This window comes from Scomber scombrus, chromosome 19 (assembly GCF_963691925.1).
Source record: "Scomber scombrus chromosome 19, fScoSco1.1, whole genome shotgun sequence".
In the NCBI taxonomy this organism is placed as follows: Eukaryota; Metazoa; Chordata; class Actinopteri; order Scombriformes; family Scombridae; genus Scomber; species Scomber scombrus.
Genome location: NC_084988.1, coordinates 24,126,299 through 24,151,682, shown reverse-complemented (window position 1 = coordinate 24,151,682; position 25,384 = coordinate 24,126,299). Strand labels below are relative to the sequence as shown.

The 25,384-nt window shown below is 40.3% G+C and overlaps 1 protein-coding gene across 2 annotated transcripts; it reads right to left on the bottom strand.

Annotated features, from left to right (window-relative positions):
- Positions 1–1,340: 1,340 nt before the first annotated feature.
- gphna (gephyrin a) lies at positions 1,341–24,487 on the bottom strand. 2 transcript variants are annotated; one of them, XM_062439866.1, is made up of 24 exons: positions 24,389–24,487; positions 20,857–20,935; positions 20,597–20,654; positions 20,204–20,296; positions 19,055–19,149; positions 18,818–18,884; positions 17,436–17,744; positions 15,658–15,753; positions 13,384–13,521; positions 11,447–11,489; positions 11,130–11,267; positions 10,876–10,995; positions 10,584–10,639; positions 9,744–9,863; positions 9,572–9,630; positions 9,314–9,467; positions 9,106–9,227; positions 8,862–8,949; positions 8,676–8,749; positions 7,392–7,456; positions 6,635–6,738; positions 5,988–6,084; positions 4,873–5,011; positions 1,341–4,765 (listed from the first exon to the last, which is right to left on the bottom strand). In XM_062439866.1, exons 1-23 carry the CDS (start codon positions 24,450–24,452, stop codon positions 4,878–4,880), a joined length of 2,373 nt encoding a protein of 790 aa, XP_062295850.1. In that variant the 5' UTR covers positions 24,453–24,487; the 3' UTR covers positions 1,341–4,765; positions 4,873–4,877. The 2 variants fall into 2 exon arrangements, with proteins under 2 accessions (XP_062295850.1, XP_062295851.1); XM_062439867.1 differs by having other exon boundaries at positions 10,876–10,968.
- Between the last annotated feature and the right edge of the window lie 897 nt (positions 24,488–25,384).

Sequence of the window (25,384 nt, the reverse complement as noted above, 5' to 3'; positions counted from 1 at the left end):
AAATTCATGATATAAAAGTCTAACTTAACAACACATATGAGTGGAAACAATGAAAAAGCATCTAAAATGGCATTTGAACATTTTTGTATTGATAAGATTTAGATGTATTTAATTTAAATATTATAATTTATAAATGTACTGATATGCTTATTAAAGGTGGGTGTATTTAAACATTTAAAATAGTTCACTACTTTTTGAATCATTGTATTAACACTTTATGTAACTATAGTTGTACCAGTGGTCTTTTGGGATATTTGGAGTATTTGAAACAAAAATGTACAGGGTCTGTACCTGTGCAGGCTACACTTCATACTGAAAGAAATAAGAAAAAAAAAAGGCTCCTAAGGGCGTTTAAAACAAATCTTCAAAAAGTATTTTTTAATATAGATATTTATTTGTAATGCTGTGTCATTGTTACTATGTCATTACTTTACTCGATTCCATTAAACCCTAACCTACATATATATGGGGGCCTGAATTAAACTTTTTTTTATAAGTTATTCTTTATTTAATGTTCAGAAACGTGAAAAAACCTTTTGATTAAACAGATCTCACAATATTCAACGCATAACAACAGACAGTATTATAATATAAGTATAAGTAAGTATATATAAGTATATAGTGATGACAACATAATAAGAGGCCTGTTTGTGATCTTGGGAATTGAGTTTGAATCCCAGAGGAGCCCCCCTTTGTCAACCTGAGACCATATAGAGCATTTGTCTTTCTTACAATATGAAAAACAAGAGCTAATTTGTCACACATGCACACATATCAGGAATGATAAAAACAAATGCAAATATGCTGCCAAATCTAATGAACCAAGATGGATTCATTCATAGCCTTAAACCTTTAAATGGGATTCAACCTATATTCAAAATAATCCCCCTATTAAAGGGGAAAGTAATCTCATGAAAGAGATGCAAAATTATGAAAAAGATTATTCAAATTTCAAAATGAAGGAATAACCTATTTGGATAACGTTGAGAGTCCTGTCTTGCATGGTAGTTGTATCCAGACTCCTGTAGTTATTAATACAAAAATGGCCACTAAATATATCACTGCATATAGCTGCAGTGTTTTTAGGCTTGCTCATGGTTTCATTTCAGTTTCCAGCCTGAATAAAGGAGTGACTGAGCTGAGCTATAAATCTATAAATGACCACGGCAAAATCAGATAACAGCATGGACTATCTAATCTGCTACAATCCTTCTGTCAACATGTCTCTAATGATCATCATCCAACTCTTTGCTCACCCTGTATCATCGCTTTCCCTTCTCAATGAAACCTCCAGAGATTAAATAAAAATAAATAAAAAAAGAACTAGTCCAAAAAGAAAGTACAGAATAATCAGGATTATTTTTATTAATTCATCTTCAGTTTCAATAATATCATTACAGAAAAAAACATCCTTTTTTTCATTATATTTTATACAGTAGTAGTAGAATGCTGTGTCATTGCTTCATTACAAGTGCTGGTCATAGTTTATAGTGTGTGCAGTGTGACACTGAGTTTAAGTCCAGTGTTACGAATCACTCAGTACAAAGGCAGTTTATCAATAACCTGCTTCTTCTTACTCAAATGAATCTATCTGGGTTTGATTAGTCCTCCTTGGGCAGGTGCCAGGATTTTGCTCTGATGCTGTGTTCACGGGAAATACGAGCTGCCGAAAACTTGTGGTGTTTTAATTTTGTTGTCTTTTTTAAATTTAGATGAAGTCCTTCCAGTTACTGTCCAAACTCCCTATTCCTGTTCTTCCACTTTGCTCCTGCATGAACACAGCACGAGCCGCTGATAGATAAATGGTGCGTTTGAGGTAACTGGGAAGTTTCTGACCTCAAAGCTAGAGAGGAATAAAATGAGAAGACGGTGTTGGTAACCAGAGACTGGACTTCATTTTTTTTTTTTTAAACTCTTTTTACGCACCGACTGTTGCGTAAAAAAAAACAACTGGCAGAAACTGAAACCTTTTTTTTTTTTTATAGCCGGGGTCAGAAGTACCGCCCAGATGCTGCACCCTGGTCTCGCACCTGAAATCAAACCTGCCCAAAGAGAAAAAGACAAGCCCCTCCCCCCACATTATGGGCATGCAAGTGTAAAGGAGGGTTGGGGGGGAGGAAAAGAGGAAGATGAGGGAGGAAGGAAGGAAGGAAGGAAGGAGGGAGTTGGAGGAAGACTGCGTCAGCCTGTCGGGAAAAGAGGGGTCAAAGCTCAGAAACGCTGACTAGTGCTGCCTTCATGTCATACAGAAAGATGGTAAATGTGAGCTTCCACTTTATATTTCAAACTGACACAAGAAAATCAGCAGCAGCAGCAGCAACACCTACAAAACACATCAATCATGTCATCCTGGTGTCTTTAAGTACCATTAAATTCACACAAGTATCTGCGCCAGTTATTCCAATACGACCTGAATGCAGCATTAGACTTTGACCATGTGGGCTTGTTTGGCACTGATCACACTGATAGGAAGAATCAGAGGAACTATAGAAGTTTAAGGTATGGCGTTCTGGTGAATGCAGGGGTCTCACAGATTGCATATGATGCATTTAAATGGTCCTTGTTAATTAGTAAACAATTTAAAGTCAGTGTTTAAATCAGCAAGACACTGCTCTACTATTCTGTTCTACGCTAGAAGTAAACGGAGCTTGTAGTGGGCTAAATATCAAACGTTTATGAAACAGCAGGCCAAATATCACACGAATCTGTGTTTCCTCAGCGTTGCTCGGACTACATACAGTACATTGAGAGAAAAAGCGGTCAGACTACTCGGACGCTTTTGACTTTTAACAAGCACCTTAACACACCGTCAGTGGTAGTAAATTCACCAGTTGTGTCATTTTACGAGCACCTGAATGCGACACCCCGCTTTCACGTGATGTCGGCTCGAGCGTTTCCTCGGAGTCGGGAATACTGTACGTCACAACTCGCTGAAGCAGCTGTTTTTTTGTTACTGTTCGTGTGGTTTTAAAGGCAGAAAATTAAAAAAAAAAAAAAAAAGATGGAAGGGCCTGATTAGCCAATAAAAAGCCTGCCTTTCTGACTGGCTGTCAACTGGACAGTTCTATTTACTGATTGGCCACTTAAGAGTTTTAAAAGGTCTACTGTGGTGATATGTTAAAAAAAGGAACGGTCAAAATTAAAGCAGCAAAAGTTGAGTTAAAACACTGGATCCTACATTTCCCATAACGCAACTTAAAAGCTAAGGTACCCTGTGCAGTTTTTTAAAATAGTGGATCCTCTTTTTTTTTTTTTTTGGTTGTTTGTGAGGACACAGGACGCGATATGCAGTCGCACTAGTTAAGGTAAGTCACATGACTCGACGGTAACACGCCGAGAAACACAGTAATACTCCAACAAAGGCAGGGAAGAAGCTAACTGCTAAAACACGGATATAAACAGGTTTCAAAACATTACAAAGAAACGTGATGTATGAAAAAAAAACATCCGCCAGTCCTCGAGGATTGACACGACGCAATTTGGCGCATAACATGTATGTAAACTTAACTTTTGTATATTTGTTTATAAGACTCCACAGGGCCCTTTAACAGCGTCATTAGGTTTGTTTTTTAAGCTAAATCTTTAAAAAGCGCTAACTTTAGAGCCATAGGGAATTCCCCCCCCCCCCCAAGGCTAAGTAGTACGCTACATGACAAGTAACTTATGACTTCATGATTTAAATCAGTAGAGTGCCCTTTAAAAAAAAAAAAAACTGTACTGTACCTTTAAGGCGTACACTTTAAACTTGTGTAAATCACTACTTGAATGCAGATTTTGGGTTATACTGAATATCAGCGTGCGTGGCCCACATGACTACACATCATAAATTATGTATTTATTAATATGTTTATATTTGGAAGGATTTAACCCCGTGAGTCCTGCTTCACGCTGCTTTTACGCTGAGCCACCTCAAAGAGTTTCATGGCTTTCGCTCAGAGTCAAGATGAGCGTTAATGTCTCAGTATGATCTGAATGCTTTGATATCTTGACAAAAAAAATGTAATAAAGAAATAAATAAGAATCCTTGGATTTTTGTTCCTCTTTTTTTTCCTGCAAAAAAAGTCGTATTTAGTGTACTGGCACAAACTATATCAGCAGCTTCAACTCAATAATAAATATATATTAAAATCAGCCTTCAGTTCATATATCTGTCAAAGTCTGATGTTAGGGTCAGTGTGAGGCAGAAGGAAGTGTAGTGATACTGCAGGGAGGGGTTAATAAGGAAGTTTCTATATCTGGATAGAGGACGCAATAGCAGAAAAGAAGAAGAATAAGAGAAAAAAGGGGATAAAAGGACAGGAGGAGTGGAGGAAGGAGGGAAAAGAGTCTATATCTCTATAACTACCAGGGAAAAATGTGGAACGCACAAAGCAAATGAACAGGAGAGAAGAGGGCATGATTACTACTAAGATGATAATATTCAATCAGAACCATGATAATAATAATAAATAGAATATTAATTAAGAATATTAATAATCATTATCATCAGGATAATAATAATAATAATAATAATAATATTACAGAATAAATCTCATATTTCATATATTTTTTTCACATTTTTTTTCTCTCATTGAAATACAGTGATCTCCTCAGAGCAGACCAATGAGGATTCAGCCTCCGCTGGCTCCGATTGGCTGTTGCATATGACATCACAGCTAATGGCGACCAGGTCGACATGCATCGCTTCCTGCCCCCACGCCCGTTTCCTGTCCAGACAGGAAGTCCTGGCACTGCCATGGTAATCGGTAGCGAGTGACATTGAAGTCTGAAGAGGGAGAGAAAAAAAAGTTTTGGTTGATTTTTTTTTCTTCTTCTTTTCTTTTTCTCTGTCTTCATTGCGGAGTGTAAAACGAGTGTGAGTGCTTGACTTACCTGCATCATAGCCGTCCGATGACCATGACGTCCACGACCTCTCCCTTGTGCAGCTCCACGTACTGCTCTGTTTTAGGAGGTAACATCAGCAGGCCGTTGGCGCTACGCATTGACATGAGCCTGCTGGATACCTGGTTACCTGGAGACAGAGGGTCAGAGGTCATGATGCTCATCTGTCAGTGCTAGTGCTTGTAAAATAGATAGAAGCTATTTTAGTCATTTTTTATTCCATTCAAATAACACAAGTCCAATTACATCACCTTATACTTACAATAAAGTCCCTGCTGAACTGACACCGTCCAATTTAGGTTGATTTATAAAGTATTTCTACAGTTCTGTTGATGAATTCTGCTAACTTTCTGGGGTGTAATGGTGGAACTTGAAAAAAGTTATGTAGTAGACGTGCACATCTGGAATAAAAAGACAGGTGCTGGACACAATTTCAGTCTGCACACAATCTCATATTTGACATGTTTTATAGTATAGTGGTAGAACTGAAATAGGGTTTTTTTGGCTTTACTTTAATTTATGATGCTGTATTTATGTAATTTGTCTTGTCCTATCCTGTCTATTGCATGTCTCTCTGTCCTGTCTATCCTCTGTTGCTCTGCCTGAGGTTTCTTCCATTTTTCCTCTGTTAAAAATGTATTTTTAGGAGGTTTTTCCTTATTAGTGGATGTTGTATTACTGTATAGACTGTAAAGCTCACTGAGGCAAATTTGAAATTTGTGATATTGGGCAATACAAATAAAATTGACTTGATTTTATAACACCACAAGATTCTGATGGAGAGCCTCAAGTGAAAACTGAAAAGTAGAGCCTGTGAGCTAAACCGACTCTTGTAATGTGAGCTACGGGTCAGATTTCTGATAACTGATCTGATGTTGACACTGATAGGCTGGGGAAGATCATGTATATTAAAGCCACCTGCATGTTTACTGAATAATTCTAATAAATATGTCTTTATTGACGGTAACTGACCTGTGAAAAACACCTGTGAAACTTGATCTTTCAGTCATTTCAAACCACTCTACACTAATATCACTTGACAATACATTTATATTTATTTTTCACTGGCAGCTGGTGTGCTACCAGTGGTGGAGGTTTGTGTGTACCTGTGCTTTGTGCCCAGGGCAGTGGCTCCTGGTGGTGCCAGGTGAGAATACAGCGGTGGTACTCTGGTCTGGGATCCAGCTTCACATCACAGGAAAGCTGAAATATGTACACACATACAAACACACACATTTCAGGGTTATACTGCGTACATAACATTGTTCAGTAGTACTGCTTTACACTTGTTTCACAGCGGTTAAAGCACAAAATAAACACACCAGCTCTCTGCTCTGCGCGTGTGTGTGTCGGTCAAACAGAGAGACGCGACAAAAACAGAGAAGCACTGAATCAAATAAAAACACAGGAATGTAACCTGTTAGCTCGACCTCACACCCTGCGAGCTGTAACTGGCTGGGGGGCTACACACCCACTGCCCAAACAGTGAAGCACAAAAACAAACATACCAGTATGTATTTTAACGTAGAAGTGGAAATGTTAACTTGGTTATTGGAACAGCGACACTGGAACATGTACATATGCAGTTAGTATTTTCAAACAGCTGTTTTGCTTTTTTGGGGTATCAAAGTTAATGTATTGTGATGTAATTATGTGATATATTATTAGATAGCCTTGGATGTGTGTGTGTGTGTGTGTGTGTGTGTGTGTGTGTGTGTGTGTGTGTGTGTGTCTGTGTGTGTGTGTATGTTACCCTAGCTTTAATAATGGTAGGTCTGGGGTCCAGAATGCCTTGCATCTTCCTCAGAGCAGGAATCACAAACAGATTACACGTCACCACAGCAGACACTGGGTTCCCTAAAAAAATAACACAATGCTGAGTTACTCCAGAGGAAAACATCTGTAAACCATTGAATACACAGTCAGATAATTAGTAGATAATAAACAAAATTTATATTAGTGCATACATACAGCGCAAAGTGTCTGAACTACTATAAATGTCTGGTGTGTGTTTTATTATACTCAGTGAATACATTTATGTTGATGTTATTGTCATAACAAACACTTCGACTTACATGAAGACACACAGTTCCATCTCCTCAACCATACACACACACACACACATACATACACACATTACACGCTGCCCTATTCCTTAAAGCGGCTACGCTACTGTTGGAGCAGCAGCTTTCACGTAGATGAACTTTGAAGAATGAGGACAGGGAGGATTCTGGGATTTGACGCACTAGTCCATGACTCACGTAATTCCATGGCAACGTAGGGTGTCATCATGCTCGCACAGTGTGTGTGAGTGAAAATCATTAGTAGCCCAGTGATATTAATGATTGAAATTTTAGGACCGGCGCTCAGAATACTACAGTGGCGAAAAGTGAGTCCAAATTGAATGAATAAATGGTTTCTGGTGCGTGTACGGCCTCCTTCTACACTCATACACACACACATACACATACACACACACTACGTTATATAGACATAATACAATATGGTACCTGGTAGAGCAAAGATGAGTTTCCGTGCTCCATCAATGTCAGCTGTGGCAAAGGTAGTAGGAAGACTGAGGGACAGAAAAACACAGGTCATTATTTTCACTTTAGTGGTCCTGACAGTATCAGAGACAGTACTAGTAGTATAAGTAGTACTACTACTGCTTATACTACTAGTACTACTACTACTGCTTATACTACTAGTACTACTACTACTACCACTACTGCTACTGCTTATACTACTAGTAGTAGTACTAGTAGTATAAGCAGTAGTAATAGTAATAGTAGTATAAGCAGTAGTATTGTAGTAGTAATAGTATAAGCAGTAGTAGTACTACTTATACTACTAGTAGTAGTACTAGTAGTATAAGCAGTAGTAGTAATAGTAGTATAAGCAGTAGTATTGTAGTAGTAATAGTATAAGCAGTAGTAGTAGTAATAGTAGTAATAGTATTATAAGCAGTATTAGTAGTAATAGTAGTAGTACTAGTAGTATAAGTAGTAGTAGTAGTAATAGTAGTATAAGCAGTAGTAGTAATAGTAGTATAAGTAGTAGTAGTAGTAATAGTAGTATAAGCAGTAGTAGTATTGTAGTAGTAATAGTAGTATAAGCAGTATTAGTAGTAATAGTAGTAGTACTAGTAGTATAAGCAGTAGTAGTAGTAAAAGCAGTAGTAGTATTGTAGTAGTAATAGTAGTATAAGCAGTAGTAGTACTAGTAGTATAAGTAGTAGTAGTAGTAATAGTAGTATAAGCAGTAGTAGTAATAGTAGTAGTACTAGTAGTATAAGTAGTAGTAGTAGTAATAGTAGTATAAGCAGTTGTAGTATTGTAGTAGTAATAGTAGCATAAGCAGTTGTAGTATTGTAGTAGTAATAGTAGTATAAGCAGTAGTAGTATTGTAGTAGTAATAGTAGTATAAGCAGTAGTAGTATTGTAGTAGTAATAGTAGTATAAGCAGTATTAGTAGTAATAGTAGTAGTACTAGTAGTATAAGTAGTAGTAGTAGTAATAGTAGTATAAGCAGTTGTAGTATTGTAGTAGTAATAGTAGTATAAGCAGTAGTAGTATTGTAGTAGTAATAGTAGTATAAGCAGTAGTAGTAATAGTAGTATAAGCAGTTGTAGTATTGTAGTAGTAATAGTAGTATAAGCAGTAGTAGTATTGTAGTAGTAATAGTAGTATAAGCAGTAGTAGTAATAGCAGCAGCAGTGAGGTTAATATGAACAGTGAATGAGTTATTTCTTAGCAGGGGTCAATAATAAAGACCCCCCCTCCCCTCCATCTTACCCTGGCTTCATAAAGACTCGTCCAAAGTGGATCTGAGCATGAAGGTCAATGTCCAGCACCTGCTTTAGGTAGTCCTGATGGAGAGAGACACAAGTGGCGTGAAAAGATTGATGATTAAAGATCAGAAAATATTTCAAGGAATTCATTTGTTGGTTAGTGGAGGCTGAGTCAGAAGTCAGGGGTTACCTTCTCTCCCATGGACACGCCCCCTGAGGTGATGATGACATCAGCGCGACTGATTCCCTCATGGAGAGCTGACAGCAGGTCGTCAGGGCTGCAAAAAACAATCACATCATACTCGTTTTACTAATGAGTTGGATGTTTTCTTGAGCTTTTTAAAGTGAGAATATAACATCATAGCAGTCATCTCTTAAAACAGCAAGACTCTCAGTCACTTTGTGTATCTTGTGTTAAGTTAGAATGCTCCTACTTGTCTCCAACGATGCCCAGGTTGATGGTGGGGTATCCGTGCTCCTGGATGGTGGCCAGCAGGGTGGAGCGGTTGGAGTCTCTGATCTTCCCTGGGTTCAGGTCGTCCTCTGGATTCAACAGCTGCACGTCCAAACACGCAAACATGAATTCAGGTGGAGTCTTGATTTAGTGCAAAAGTGTGTTTGCATGTGTGTGTGTGTGTGTACCTCGTTTCCAGTGGACATGACAGCCACCACGGGGAACTTGTGCACGCTGACCTCGGTCACTCCCACTGTAGCCAGCAGGCCGATCTCTGACGGGCCCATGTGTGTTCCTTTAGCCAACACACACTCCCCTCGCCTGATGTCGTGACCTATTGGCCTGTGAAGACACGCAAACACGTTACACTCACAATTAACCGTCGGATTAATTAGCTCCCACTTAGTCCCATTAGCATATAGGATTTTTTTAAAACATTTTTTTACCTGATGTCCTGTCCGGGCCTGGCCTGGACCATAATCCTCACCTCCAACTCCTCTGTGCCCTGAAACACACCAGACAGACAGTGAATATCACCGTTACCAGCCATTGTCTCATATGTCGTCCCGCCAACCGGCCGGCCAATGATGTAAAGTTATCCTGACGTGGGGCACTCACATCCTCAGACTCCCTCAGTAGCTCTGTGTCTTCCACTTGGACCACAGCATCAGCTCCGCAAGGAATGGGAGCCCCGGTCGTCACCCTCATCACCTGACCTGGCATCACTGTATGGGTAGGCTGTACACACACACACACACAACATAAAAGGGATAAAAAAAACCTGGCAACATTAGCGGAATAACACAATCCGACTAAACAAACATAAACGCAACTTTTTAAGTCACCATCTGGCTGCAGATGTGTGCTGCTGTGTTCACACTCAGAAACCATACAGGCAACGATATGATTTCCTGGAGAACTCTATTTTCCATTTGAGCTCATCACATGCCTCACTGTGATCGACACAGCTGGTTCAGAGCTATGAAAGCAGCGATGTGACTGGCTTAGACTGTATTTATAAAATCGCCACACCTTCCATTATTCCACTTCACTCAGCCTTTTTTTCTCTTTATGCTGCTACACACAACACAACAAGTGTGCTTGGAAACGCCCATAATTCCTACCTCATTATGATGTTGTTGTGCTCCCAGCGTTAAAATAAGCTTCATAGTATAACAGTAGCAGCACAATAACTAGCAGTTTGGATAGGTAGAAGTGCTCATACTGTAGCAGTTTTTAACAGCAGTAGTAGCTGCATTGCTAAAAGTGCTACTAATAGTATTTAGTTGAATGCTATGTCTAAAATCAGGTACTTATACTGCACTGCATTTTTCCATACTTCTCAGTGTGAACGCACTTACGCACACACGCAATATTAAGTGTAAGTACAGAAGTATGATATTTGAGACACAGCAGAAGGTTCTATCATTACAGTAGTGTTAGTGTATTAGAGCTGACCTGTTGTCCAGCCTGTGATTCTCCCATGATGAAGCGATCTCCAGGGCCGTCAGCAGCTACAGGTCAATGATAATGATGTTAGTCATGTTATCTATGGATATCACACCACCTCTCACAAACCTCACCTGTTTTTTTGTTTATTTTTTTTAAGATTCAAGTGACAGCTAAGAGAGACAATTTAAACACTGTGAATAAATAAATGCATGTTAACTGAGTCACCCGTCACATTCACGTCTTTCACATCATTTTTAACCTGGTCTTGTCTAATATGGGGCGGTGTTATTGCTCTCACCTCGTACAGCATAGCCGTCTTTAACGGAGGCGGGGAATGGAGGAAGGTTGTCTTTGGCATAGATGTCCTGAGCGAGCACTCGACCCAAACCGTCTGCGGAGAAAGCGGTGTGAGCCGCTTCTATTATACAATAATGACAATATGCATGTGTAGCGGATCGCTTGGGAGCCAATATACTTTATATTATATTCTTCAGCATACTTAAAATAGTCCTAAACACACACACGCACGCGCACACACGTCTGAAGCCTCACCTCTGTAGTTAATGACTTCAATTCCCAGAATAGGCGTCATCTCCAGAACAGTGATGAAGGCTTTGTCCATTGACGTCAACGGGAACGGGGACATGCGATGACGACGCGCCACTTTACTGATGTCCACCGCGCTGTGGCCTACGCACACGCACACACACAAACAGAATTAAAATGAACAGGTAAATGTGCTACTATAAACAACACCGTTAAGTTTTCCATGTTGATGCAAGTTGCTGTTGAAGTGCTGGCATGTTAATGAGACGCGCGCACACACACACACACACACACACACACACACACACACACACAGAACTTACTGGCTCTCAGAATGTTCTCATTACTGCCACATCGTGACTGAACCTGCAGAGAGATAGACAGATATTCTATATTTGGTCATTGTTTGATGCAAACATATGTACAGAGTGATTCAAATCCCTCTCCTCCTTAACAGGACAGTCTGGCAATGCTTTATTCATGTTGATGTGTCTATGAATAGTGTTTAATACACAGGACACAGAGATGTAAATGCCATCATTTATAGCAGAACACTCAAGCTGCAGCTACACAACTGACTTTCTGCTTTTTAATCACGTATCTGACGAGTGATGGAGGTTCCTCTCATAACACAGCTTCATCAAAACAGTTTGTAAAACCTGTGATGACATTTTACTTTCTTCATGAGTCATATTTGCTGATAACGTTGTGCTTTTTCTGCATTATTTATCAATTTAAAAGCTGTGACATATCCAGTGTAGCAACAGCTGCCCAGGTGGGCTGTTGTTGGTTGGTTCATTTAAAAATGCAGCATCCTCCAGTTTTATTTAAACACACTTTTTCTCAGGCTGTGTGTCAGTCTTGAAAATGAATACTGTCAATTTTCATATAAGAGCTGGCATGAACAAATAAAGGCTGATCGCTAATAAAGGCCATGTAAAAAAAAAAAAACACTGGGGAAAGGTTGAATTACCTGAGCTGTAATGGCAAATTTAGCATAATGTACATTTCCACAACACTTCTTTAATAGCACATTCACAATCACCACTTTGCTAGATTCCACTTGCTGGCCATTTATTATTTGATAGATATTAAGTTATCATCGGCGAAACTTAACACTTTCTGCATGTTTCAAATTAAAAGTCTAAAGAGGAAATCAGAGGTAGTCTGCACACTGATTTCTGCACGTCATGTTTCACATCATAACTCTCTCTGTACTTTCCTCTTTCTCTTTGCACTGTTATCGATTAAGTAAAAGCAAAAAGGAGGTTGTAAAATATGAATTACTTCTCTATTAGACGCTATTTTAACCTGCACAGGTACTTGGGTTTCATGTGCTCCGTATCCATCCTCTTTGCTTAAGTTGACAAAGAACAGAAGTGATTATGCGCTCAGAGCCACAGAAAGGTTTTTAATGTGAAACATCTATGCAGGAAGTGTTGAGTTTTACTGAGCGCAGCTTAACAGCGATCAAAAAAATAAAAGCTAAACGGAAAAAAGTGAGAAACTAAGCTGCAGAGTGGTAATTATGTTGGTTTTTTGTAGTGTGTGTCAAGTTCCTTCAAGTTTGTACATTATACTGAATTCATCAAGAGATAAATGTGAGAGACATTAACTGGAAACAGCATCAACAGCCAATTAAAAACAGGGAACACATTAGTTAACAGGGAGGTGATCAAACATACTTATTTAACAGGGAGAATTAGAAATAAACATAAACTTTGAGGTCATTCCACTATGATTGGACTTTCTCCCCTCCATTTCCAATGCTATAACATGCATGAATTGGGACAATTATTACTTGATTGCATCACAACTAAAGGTATTTATATTTTCCTCACAGTCTCATTCACTCCCATTCAGTTCCAAACAGCACACCAGTCCCGAGACTTTTGAGTCCATTAAGTAAAAGTAATCCATCACTGCGAGCGAGAGGCCGACAGTCATGTTCTGCGAGGTTGAATCAAACTTTGACATTTTGGTTTCATGTTGATGAAGCCGTCTGAGGGCCGATTAATGGAGTTAAACTGGCAACCTCTTCTTAACTGGGAGTAGTGGTGAAAACATCGAGAGACAGTTTAAAAGTTGGGAAAATAGAAGACAGAAAAATATCCAATCATGCAAAAATTTGATGGGAGTTACGGTAACGCTACATTCAGTATCTTGGCATGCTTTAGGAGTCTTTCTCAAGCACATGCAAGGAACTTAAAATTTCAGATTATTTGTCCGTGTGTGTGCGTGTGTGAGTGTTTGTGTGTACCTTGGGTGTCGGGCATGAGGCGGTGGAAAGGCGGGAGGTAGCCTGTGTTGCCCGCGGTGACTCGGAAGGGGTGGAGCTTAAAGAGGCCGAATCTCGAGGAAGCACCTGAACGCCTCGAGAAATGATCGAGTCCGGGATCTACACACACACACGCACATACAAACAAACACGGGCACACACACACACACACACACACACACACTTAATGCTTATTTTGATGTCAGTGTTATTGTCACTGATCTTGACACAATTTAGGAAATAAATGATTATTAAATGAATTATTTTAAAAGATACATCAACTTTTTTCTTCTCTTCTGTAAAGTAAATAGCCATCACACCTACAAACTGCTGCTTTCTACCACCAACATTACCACATCGTTCAATGTTTCAGGCCCCGTTCTTCATACATGGTTCAACTAACCCAGCAACATGATACTAACCAGCTGATGAAGATGATCCTATTAACTCTCTCTCTCTTAACAACATGGTTCTTTAACAGCAGTTAGAGAAGTGGTGTCAAACTCATTTTAGTTCAGGGGCCAGGTCAGACCAGTAAAACCATTGCATAATAACTTATAAATAATATATGATATACAGTACCAGTCAAAAGTTTGGACACACATTCCCATTCGCATCAATGAGAAAGTGTGCTAACAGATAGGGCCTACTGATAAAATGTGTCCAAGCTAGGACTGGGCAATAAATCGATATTATATCGATATCGTGACATTTTATAGATATCGTCTTAGACTGTGAATATGGTAATATGGTGATATGTAATATATGTAATCTTTTCCTGCTTTTAAAGGCTGCATTACAGTAAGCAGTGAGCTTAACAGATTGTTCTATTATCTGCCTTTATCCACTAAGTCATTATATCCAAATTACAGATTTTTTCAGATTATGTATCAAAAATCTCGTCGCCATCCCTACAATATTGTCAAAATATCGACATCAAGGTATTAGTCAAAAATATCATGATATTTGATTGAGCCCATATCGCCCAGCCCCAGTCCAAAAATCTGACTTGCAATGTGATTCAGATTTGAAGGACAATTATCTCAAGCTGGACGTCCACTGGAAGATCACAAGTCTTGACTGTGAATGACGAGTGAAAATCAGCAGGAATAGCAGTTATCCAGTGGGCCAGATTGGACCCCTCGATGGGCCAATTCTGGCTCACAGGCTCTATGTATGACAACCCTGGAGTAAAATGAGCTAATATTGTAATATTGGCCATTCCTATGAATTGGTTACCATCAGTAATAACAATGGGCTGTGATGTCTACTTCTATTATTTAAATTAATTCTGACATTTCAAAACAGACAAGTTTTTTCAGTTCATTTTTGGACATGGCTCACTTGTTTAGTGACAATCACTTCCTCTAACTCACATCCCTGAGTTAGAGGATTGGCCAACTACAGCGCCTCACCAGATGGTGCTGCATGATGTGGTCCAGCATGAGCTGAGCTGTTTTCATTTCTTTTGCCAGACAACCCTGTGTTTTTTTTTAAACTAAAAACAGCAGCTGGAAACTACACTGATTCAAAGCAAAAAACAGTGAGCTGAAAGAAGCCAATTAATTATATTTTCTATCTATAACAAATAATGATCTGATAAGTGAAGCCTTAATGACACATTTCTATCAATTTTCCATAATCAAATATCATGTTTTCATTGGTATCATAACAGTCAAATAAGCTTAATTGTATAATATTAAAGGTGCAGTGTGTAGGATCAAGTGGCATCTAGTGGTGAAGCTGCAGATTGCAACCCTTCCCCTCACCCTCTCCTTCATGGTAGTAGACCGTACGGTGCCCGCAAAACCAACAAAAACACAAAACGCGCTCTCTAGAGCCAGTGTTTAGTTTGTCCCTTGTGGGCTACCGTAGAAACATGGCAGACTCTGTGGAGCAGGACCCGCTCCTTGTGTCCATATAAAGGGCTCATTGTGAGGTAACAAAAGCACTAAGCAAGTCTTATTTTCATGGGATTATACACTAAATAAAACATACTTATGAATGTTATATTCTGTTTCTGCCTAGTCAGTTCTGCTGGATACCACTAAATTCTACACACTGCACCTTTAAGTTAAATATACCAAACTATGGCACATTTGAAACCACTAAGGCATCAACAATCAAAATGACGAATATTCAGTTATCCGTGTATGAAGAACAGGAGCCAGCAGTGTGTGTGACTGACAGGCATGATGAGCTGACCAATGAGAGGAGAGGAGAAGAAGGGGGTGTGTGTGCGAGTGAGTGTCTCACCTGATGGTCATGGCTACAGGTGAAATGAGTGGGAGGGGCGGGTGTGTTGCCGGGCAGGTAGGGAGCCCCTTTAGCCATGAACAAAGCATGGCTCGTCTGATGGATACACATACACATGCACGTGCGCGCGCGCACACACACACACACACACACACACACACACACACACACACACACACACACACACACACACACACACAACACACAGACACATGTCGGCACACACAGACAGGTGAATGACATGAAATGGTTTCCACTGAGTTCATGAATGATACAAAAAGTTGACATTTGAATGAAATAGCAGCTGATTCTATTCTAAACTGTAGATTTAAATGATTTAATCAAGTGTACATGTCAATGCTTTTAAAATCCAATCATGTCATGTTGGCTTGTGTGAGTGAAGACCCCATCCCCAATTAGTATACGTACACAATCTGTATCTGAATATGTCCCGTGGATAAAAGAATCTGACTGAAGGTTCTTTGTATTCACATCTAGTATTAATAACCACAGTTGTTATCTTGATTCTGTTGAATTGTGATCAGATTTCAATAGAGTTGGAAAGTGGGAGGAACTATTTTGTGTTCCTCTGGAGGTAAAAGTCCTATTCATTATCCCCATTAACAGTGCTATATTACTCCAATTTGGAGTTAAAAGACTTTGCACCTTGAGTTGAGAAATCAACTATGTCTCCTCAGGTTCATTTTGGCAGCTAACGACGCGCAAAAGCTTAAGATTACACTATTGGCAGGTCTGTCACGATGACTGCTTTTATTGGATTATATATAGTCTAAGAAATGATCTCGATAAACGTTATTATTGTCATTTGGGATTTGAGACTGGGTGATACACTTGTGTAAAAACACAGACTGTCATTATGGTTGGGGACAGAGTTATTTACCTTTAATTCTTCTACAGTCTCCACTCAGGACGTACACAGTGAGGAATGGAGGACACCACTTGCTTAACCAATGTGACATGAATAGCTTCTTAGCTGCTAATGTGAAGTGTGGCAATACTGAGGTCAAAAAATGATCAAGGTCATGTCCATGTATCATATGATAAGTCCATATATAGACATGATGATGTTGATAATGACGCTATTGTACATCCGCAGGACTCTTTTCTTTTCCTTTCATGTTACTTATAAGAAAGTAATCAAAGCTGTGCGTTGCTATGACGTCGTAGCGGTGCATCAAGAGTCTCCTGAGGCATTTGCTGCTGTATGGGCTCTACTTTGCTGAGGAAGCATTTATCTGCAGGAAGCTTAAGAAAGCAGTGAGGAGAACTTCTTGGGCAGATTTAGATGAACATATTAACACTTCCTTCTGTCTGAGTCCTGATCACAATGCAGGTCATACCACCTCCAGATGTGGTCCAGCTGATCTGATAACATATACAGATCACGTGCTAATGCCAGGTGTAAATGAGGTCTATGTTGAGGGACTGGGACTACTTTTTCATCCCTTTCCTAGGCTCGAGCTAGACTGGTGAGATTTTTATGTGCGATGTGAAAATAGACATTCTGAAATCTCCTGCTGATGATGTGATTTTTTTTAACTGCTTATATGTGGGGGGGGGGTTAGGGTTAGGGTTTTGGCTTGGAAACCTGCAGCAGCCTATAGTATGTGAGCATTGGTTGTCTATAGTACAGTATCCTGCTGCTGCAATGACCCAATTTCCCCACAGGGATCATTAAACTTTCATCAATCCAGTTTCCAGCAGGCAGCGCTGGTCCTGGTGCGTGTCCTGTGTGCGTCCTGTCTGACCAGGTTTACCTTGGCAGCGATGGCGGCCGCCGTGATGTGGGAGGAGGCGTGCTGGTGGTGGTGGTGGTGGTGGTTGTGCACGTGTCGGCCTCCTCTCCTCCTCTCTTCCTCCTCCTCGTCCTCGTCCTCGTCCTCGCACTGGGTGCCGCGCTCCATGGTGTGCGTGTTGCTGAGCGTGTTGGTGTGCGTGTTGCCCAGCAGGGCGGAAGGGGAGGGCAGCTGCTCCAGGGCGGCGTGCGTGGATTTGACCTGGACCAAGGCCTCGCGCAGCAGGTCGATGGCGTGGGGCAGAGCGGGCAGGATGAACTGGAAACACTCCTGCAGAAGTGACAGTATGATTTACTTTAAATAAGTCAGCTATATAATGTGAAAGCTCTGATATGCTGTGATGAGCTGTAGTGTCTTATGAAGCTTTTTCATCATTGCATCGAGTCAGTATTTAACCAGAAACACATGTGACGGTAATAGTTCCATACTTTATTTCTAATTTAATTGTGTTCATTAACATACACTAACAGATACTTAAAGGAGCATTCATTCATTTTGTTTCACCACTTGGGGGCAGCAGCACAAGTTTCAAACATAACATTTATGTCAGCAAACAGGTGCCTATTTACACATCCAGCACACTCAGTTAGTTCATTTAAAGCTGAACTCATTTGATTTATTAACATTAGACTGTGTGTAATGTGAAAGGGGTCACGTCTGGAGCTTTACAGCCTCTTTTAGCTCACATTTTTGGTTTTCCAGCCTCGTCTAAAACAGCAGCAGCTGTTTTTAGCAAGAAAACGCTCATAAGAGAGGAGACCAAATCAGAGCTAAAAAGGAGAGTGACTATTACTAAAGGTAACAACATTGGCCTAGAGCTAAGTCCCTTTAAACCTGGTATTTATGAATGGAGTCTGGCTGGATGACTGGTGGAAAACTACTTTATCTCGTAGGTTAAATGGCAGCTTGCTCAGTCGTGCGGGGACCTGGGATAGTTTAAACATTTAACCGAGACAAAATGTTTAACTACTGAGTATCAGCACTGACCCTTGGTCAGCTCAACCCGAGGCCGCCTCTGTTACGAGGTCTGGGTGCTCAGTGCGGGATCCTCAGCTGTTGCTGGACTAGAACGTGGGGGCAATTTACATGCATTTAAGGGTAAAACAAGAGAAAAGAAAAACCTGAACATAGCAGTTGTGGTTGCTTGCCGTCTACTTGTCTATAGCGCAGAATTGCAATATCGCGGTCACTTGCAAAAGTCCTAATTTCAATAGCAATAAATGAAAAACAGTATGACTTACTACTTTGTCAAGTGAAGTCACTATTTATCCAAGTCCTGTGACTCTATCTGGATCAGCACATTCTAACAGCGTATAGAGGCAGTCGAGTAAACAGAATCTTACCTGAGAGCCCTTCTTGCTCCCTGGCAGGTTGATGATCAGAGTTTTACCACGGATGCCGCACACTGGCCTGGAAACAACACAGCACAAATCAGGTTAAAGCAGGAGAGGATAGCACACACGCTAATCTGGTTTGAATAAAACAGATTAGCAGATTAGTGGTGAACCTGCTCATTTAGACAGCACGGCTCACTGACTGACAGTAAACAAACAGAGCAGAATAAGAGAATAAGTCCTCACCTGGACAGCATGCCTAATGGTGTAACGTTGAGTGATCCCATCAGCATGGCCAGAGCCATACCCGGAGCCTCTCTCTCTATCACCTCTCTGGTGGCCTGCAACACAAACACCAACACTCATTCAGTCAATAGATTTAAACATTTATTACTAACAAACAGATCTAGGTGAGCACTGTTGCTATTAACAATACTAATAATAACATTTTACATTCAATTATAATAATGTCTATTGTTTAATCAAGAGTGGACATGTCCACCTCAAATCTTGTTTTGTCTCCTTGACTAACATGTCTCCACAGTGTTCTCTTACTGTCCAGCTGCCAAAAGCCAGGTTGCCTAACTGTGAATTAGGTTATTCTTTCCCTGAGTTTTGCCTCTCAGGGATTGTATTCCAAAAGTACACTGAAATTCTAATTTGTATTTTTAATGATCAATTTCATCAAAATGGGTTATTTGCTATATTCATACAAATGTACATATATTCAGGAAATACCAAAAAAAAGGAAATTCCATTGAAATACTTTCAATGAACTCTTGGACTTTATTCTGTCCCCCAGTCAAACCTTCAACCCATGTATTAAATATATTTATACTTACTCATCAGTTCATTTTTTGAATGATCTGGTTGATACTATCACTGCTGAGTTAAAGATATCTACAGACAAACGTACGACACTGACAAACATTTTATGAGGATCTTTTAAACTTGGTTATTAAACAGTTTTGACCAAAATATGTAAATATATAAAAACTGGGACATTTTTCAGTTAAAAAATGAACTTGTCAGCACTCACTGGAGTATAAACTAAACTATGGCAACACCATTTCTAAATGAATTCACATAATGAATGTCTGACATTCTATATTGTAATAACTTGTTACTTATCAGCATGCTGACACATATACCTGTGACAGCTAAAATTAGCTTATACTGTAATATATGTCATGCAAATGAATTGGTTACCATTGGCTATTGGCAAATGGGTAGTCTTACTATTTTTATATTTGAAATAAATTTTGACTTTCAAACTTTCAATACAGAGACCATTTTTTTCAGTGAATTTTCTATTCACTACTCTTTAGTGACTAACATTGTTATCAGCTTGTTCCCTTTCGATATTCAAATTCCGGTGCCTGCATGTGTGTTTACCTCAGGTGTAACATCTCGTGGTGCAAATCCAGTTCCTCCAGTAGTCAGAATGAGATTCAGCTCCTGTTCGTCACACCAGTCCAAAAGAGTGTCCTGCACACACGTAAACACACACACACACACAAAGATCACTACATCATGAATTTTCCTCACCAGGAACACTATGGCCGGATGCATGGTCCCTGCTTAATGAACTAAATTGGGCGCCTCTGTCAGTGTTGTTGTGCTTGTATCTCAGTCATCAAGTGTGTCATCTTCTATGACGTGACTTTGAGACGTCTCTGAATGCCACCAGCAAAGTGTGAAAGGTCCAGACTGTCTCTCAGCATCTGGCTGAGCGTCTGACAGTCTGAGTGATGTGGTTACTAGCGAGCTTAAAGCAGAGACACGTACCTTAATTTCATCAATCTCATCTGGAACGATCTTGTAGGCTGCGATGACTCCTCCTAGCCTGCAGTAGGTGACAGAGACACAGTTAGTGTGTACAGTGTATGTGTATGTGTGGACTTATCAGGGTGTGTTAGTATGTGTTAGTATGTGTTAGTATGTGTTAGTGTGTGTGTGTGTGTGTGTGTGTGTGTGTGTGTGTGTGTGTGTGTGTGTGTGTGTGTGTGTGTGTGTGTGTGTGTGTGTGTGTGTGTGTGTGGACTCACAGTGAGGGATCATGGACCAGGTCTTTCAGGTTGACTCCACTCCTGTCCTCAGCCAAGTTCTTGTAACAGCTGTCACTGACTGAAGAAGAGAGAGAGAGAGGAGCAGTTTACACAGGTGCTCAGGTGTGTGTGTTATGAAGTGTGTGTGGCATTTATTTATTCACTTTTGTCCAGAAGTAAGTTGGGACAAAACCTCATGATGAAACACCTCTGATGTAGTTTTACTGATCACATAGAGTAAATAGACCTGTCACGACACTTTTATTGGACGATATATTGTGTCAGAAATAATCGCGATGAACTATATTATTGTCATTTGAAGATCATTTTATACCACTGATATAATGATCATATAATAATATAATAAAGCAATGTGGGGGCAGATTGGGATTACAGACTGGGTGCTACACTTGTGTAAAAACACAGACTGCCATTATGGTTGGGGACAGAGTTATTTACCTTTAATTCTTCTACAGTCTCCACTCAGGATGTACACAGTGAGGAATGGAGGACACTACTTGCTTAGCCAATGAGACATGAATAGCCTCTTAGCTGCTAATGTGAAGTGTGGCAATACTGAGGTCAAAAAAATTATCAAGGTCATGTCCGTGTATCATACGATAAATCCATATACAGACATGATGATGCTGATAATTACGTTATTGAATGATAAGTCGATAATTATTGTGACAGGCCTAACGGTAAGACTGTTCTATATCTCTTACAGAACATGTGTATCATGGCTTTAAAGGCCTGTCTGGCAAATTTAAATATACATTTAATGACATTTGAAGACTGCAGACACTGCTGCCTGTCACTGCAGCCCTCTGACACATGGATGTATGAAATGTGGCTTATTTTGAAGCTTTGGCACACTGATATCATGGACAAAAATATCTAGAGGTCAATCAGTCTAGCTGTCTAACTTTTTTGTGTGAAGGTTGGTCAGGTGAAACCTCAGATTTGGTAAAAATGCATCTCTATCACTCTTTATGCATGATGATTTCTCTTATTTCTCCTGCTCTCTGTATCATCGGACACACTTCAACCCTTTAAAGTGCGTTTTCTGTTGTCTGTCTTGCCAACAAGCAGCGCTGAATTAAACAGAAAGTGATGCCTGTATGTTAGCAACTTACTGCATCAATATGCAGTTGGGACAGATTTCACCTCTCCAAAAACTCAGATTACAAATGTCAACAGCTGATATACTACATATATAAGAAAACCATCAGTTGAGTTCTGTATACAAAGGCAGCTCCATCCTTAAATGTATTCATGAACTCATTTAGAAGAAAACACTACTTCCACATAAATGTATAGAACATTTCCTATAATCTAATTATACATTTAAGAGGCAATTATCCCCTGACAGTAAGTCGTTATGGATTTGCTGCACCTTGAGTGACACCTCTGGCCAGTCTAGTCTGTAAACAGGGTTTCTGCTCTAATCTGCAACCTCTTTAAAACCACATAGAATCCAATTTAATACAAGTCCAAGAATAATTAACAATAAGACTTACAAATATGTATTAAGACTGAAACCGTATCCCTGTTCTAAAGATATTTCCAGAGTCCTTAAAACTCTTTAATTTGGCTGAAAAAAAAACTCATTATCAGTTACCTAGACAGGAAACAGAATTCCAAACTAGGAACCAGGTAAAACAATCAGAATTCATCCAGATGTTTAAAGGAGACTTTGAGTATTGTGGAAATCACTCTAAAACACTGCCAATAAAGCGTTAATAAACAATAATAAACAGAAACCTATGTTTAGCTCTGTGACCCAAATGTGAAGGTGACACACGTCAAACCCGTGGTTACCCTAAATTTATCTGTTCCTCCTGTAGACACACATCTTTACAAATGAATGAGCAGTGTAGTTTATTTAGTAGTTGACCATTTGGATTTGGATTTTTCAACCACTGATTAGAACACATTTGGTGCTCCTGCGAGTATTTACTGCAGCAGGACGGTGTGTGTGTGTGTGTGTGTGTGTGATTAAAAAAAAAAAAAAAAAAATAGTGTGTGTGTGTCCATGATACTGAAGGAGCATGTCAGCCAGTGCAACAGTGTGACTCACTGATGTGTTTTTAATAGTTTTCGGACAACAATTCATCGTCGGCTTAATGTAGAATATCTCCAGCCTTATGTTTGCCTTTTCCACACGCACACCTTTGTTTGATGTATTCCAGCTTAATATGCTACACCTGGGAGATGTAATAGCTCATATCAGGCTCCTTCTGCCCAGTCATCACAATCTCCTATCATTGGCTTTCCTAACATTGTTCCAACAATCAGAATAACACACACTGGCCAGCTGTGCTCATGCATTTTCCATATTTCACACTGTGTCAAATTTGAATCCTAAACCCATATTTGACCCTAAACTTGACCCATCAGCTCAGTCAAAATGTCTTCCACATACTTACACATGTACAAGACAACACACACACACACACACACACACACACACACACACACACACACACACACACACACACACACACACACACACACACACACACACACGGCGCATGGATGGGTAAGGAACGTGCGTTAACATGTGACAGGAGGTTGTGGTTGTCAGCTGGAAGGACAGCAGGGTGAGCTGCTGTTAGATGCCAGCTGCTGGCGTGCATCCTCTTTTTTAACATTACTCTCACGTCTCTCCACCGCCTTGGCGAGGAGGAGGCAACGGGGCTAACCGGTGTGACTGTATGCATACTGGTCCCGGTTCTCCTGTGCAGGCACGACTCAAGATCTGATCCAACATCAGCTGAGCTCATTAGAAACAACCTGCAGAAACAGGTTTCATCTATGGCTGCACCGCGCCTTCTAACCAAACTGCACGATTTATATGATTCACATATGTCTACGATTGTGCGTTGCATTAAAATTACACACACACACACGTTACGATTAAATGCACTGACTGTCATTTCATAATGAAATGCATGTGAGCGAGAAGCTGCCTCAACAGCGGCCAACACGTCGGATCTGCAAAGGGACATGAATAATGCAGCTGAAGTAGGCTCGGTAACGCTGCACCGCTACAAAATATATATAACCTTCCTTTTCGTTAAGTTGCAAACATTCGGTAGACGCGAACAGGAAGAACGTGCTTTTATTTCAGAATAAAAGCAGCCCCTCGTTATAGCTCGTGCTCAGCACTCTAATTTTGAAAGTATTCACCAGGCGGTTTTTGCTCGTTTTGTGTCGCTTGACGGTGATTAAAATATTTCACTACAGTAGTACAACACCGAATATGACAACCATTCACTCACATGTCAATAAACGTTACAGAGTCCGGTACAGACGACGCTTCCCGCCTCTGTCCGGTCGCTCCGAGAGCAGCCAGCTAACGTTAGCGCTACACCGATGACCGGTTAGCATGCAGGCTAACGTTAGCTAGCTCTGCAGCGGAGACAGCTCGTATCGTGACACCGACGAGCGCGGGCAACCGACGGCGAAACGACACACAGGTGAACCGTGAAGAAGCATTTTATCACATTTTATCAAACGCTCTCCTCACCTGTCAGTATCCCCACTCGAGTCTGATGGTCGTGGTTGGTGAGCACCATCCCGTCCGCCGCCATGTTTACAACCTCTGTCTGCACTGTGACGGCACATACATAGAAACAGTGTGTGTGTGTGTGTGTGTGTGTGTGTGTGTGTGTGTGTGTGTGTGTGTGTGTGCAGGGGGGGGGGGGGGTGCAGGTATTCCTCATGTTGTGTGGACTCCCTTATTGGCACAAAAAGGAATTCCCCTTAGCGTAAATCATTAATTTTGGGGTGAAGACTTTGTTTAAAGTTAATGTTAGTTTAAGGTTGGTTAAGAGTTAGACAGGCAGTGCTTATGGTTAATGTTAGGATAATGAATGTAAGTCAATGTAATGTCCTCATATGTGATGAAAACATAACTGTGTGTGCCGCACCTCCGGAGGACAACTGTATGTGTGTGTGTCTGCTTGTACTTGTGTCCTTTGGTTGTAAATGTCTTCTCCACAAACACACACACACACACACACACACACACACACTCACACACACACACACACACACACACACACACACACACACACACACACACACACACACACACACATCCCAAAAAACAGAGCAGTGCATGCGACAGCCCCAGATAGGTGACCTATATGAGAAATATATATGACATTGGCCCCAAATGTGGTCAGTGCTCCATTGTGTAGGGTTACAGTTAGTGGTTACCAAATTTAGTCTATTGGAGCAAATTTAGGAGGGAAACTTGGACAAGCTGGGCCAACAACAGCTGCAGAATGTCTTCACGGGCTAAAAAGATGTCTCCCTAAGTCATATTCAAATACAGCAAAGCAGTAAGGCAACTGGCCCTAGACCCTCAGGGGCCCCGTTTGTGGTCATTTAAGTAATTGCAGATTTCTTTGGTTGGATATGAACTGAATACATATTATTGGCCTTTAAAGTTTATGGTAGACAGTTGTTATAAGCAGTTGCACATTCATGCAGCCACACACATTTGGATATTAAAGAG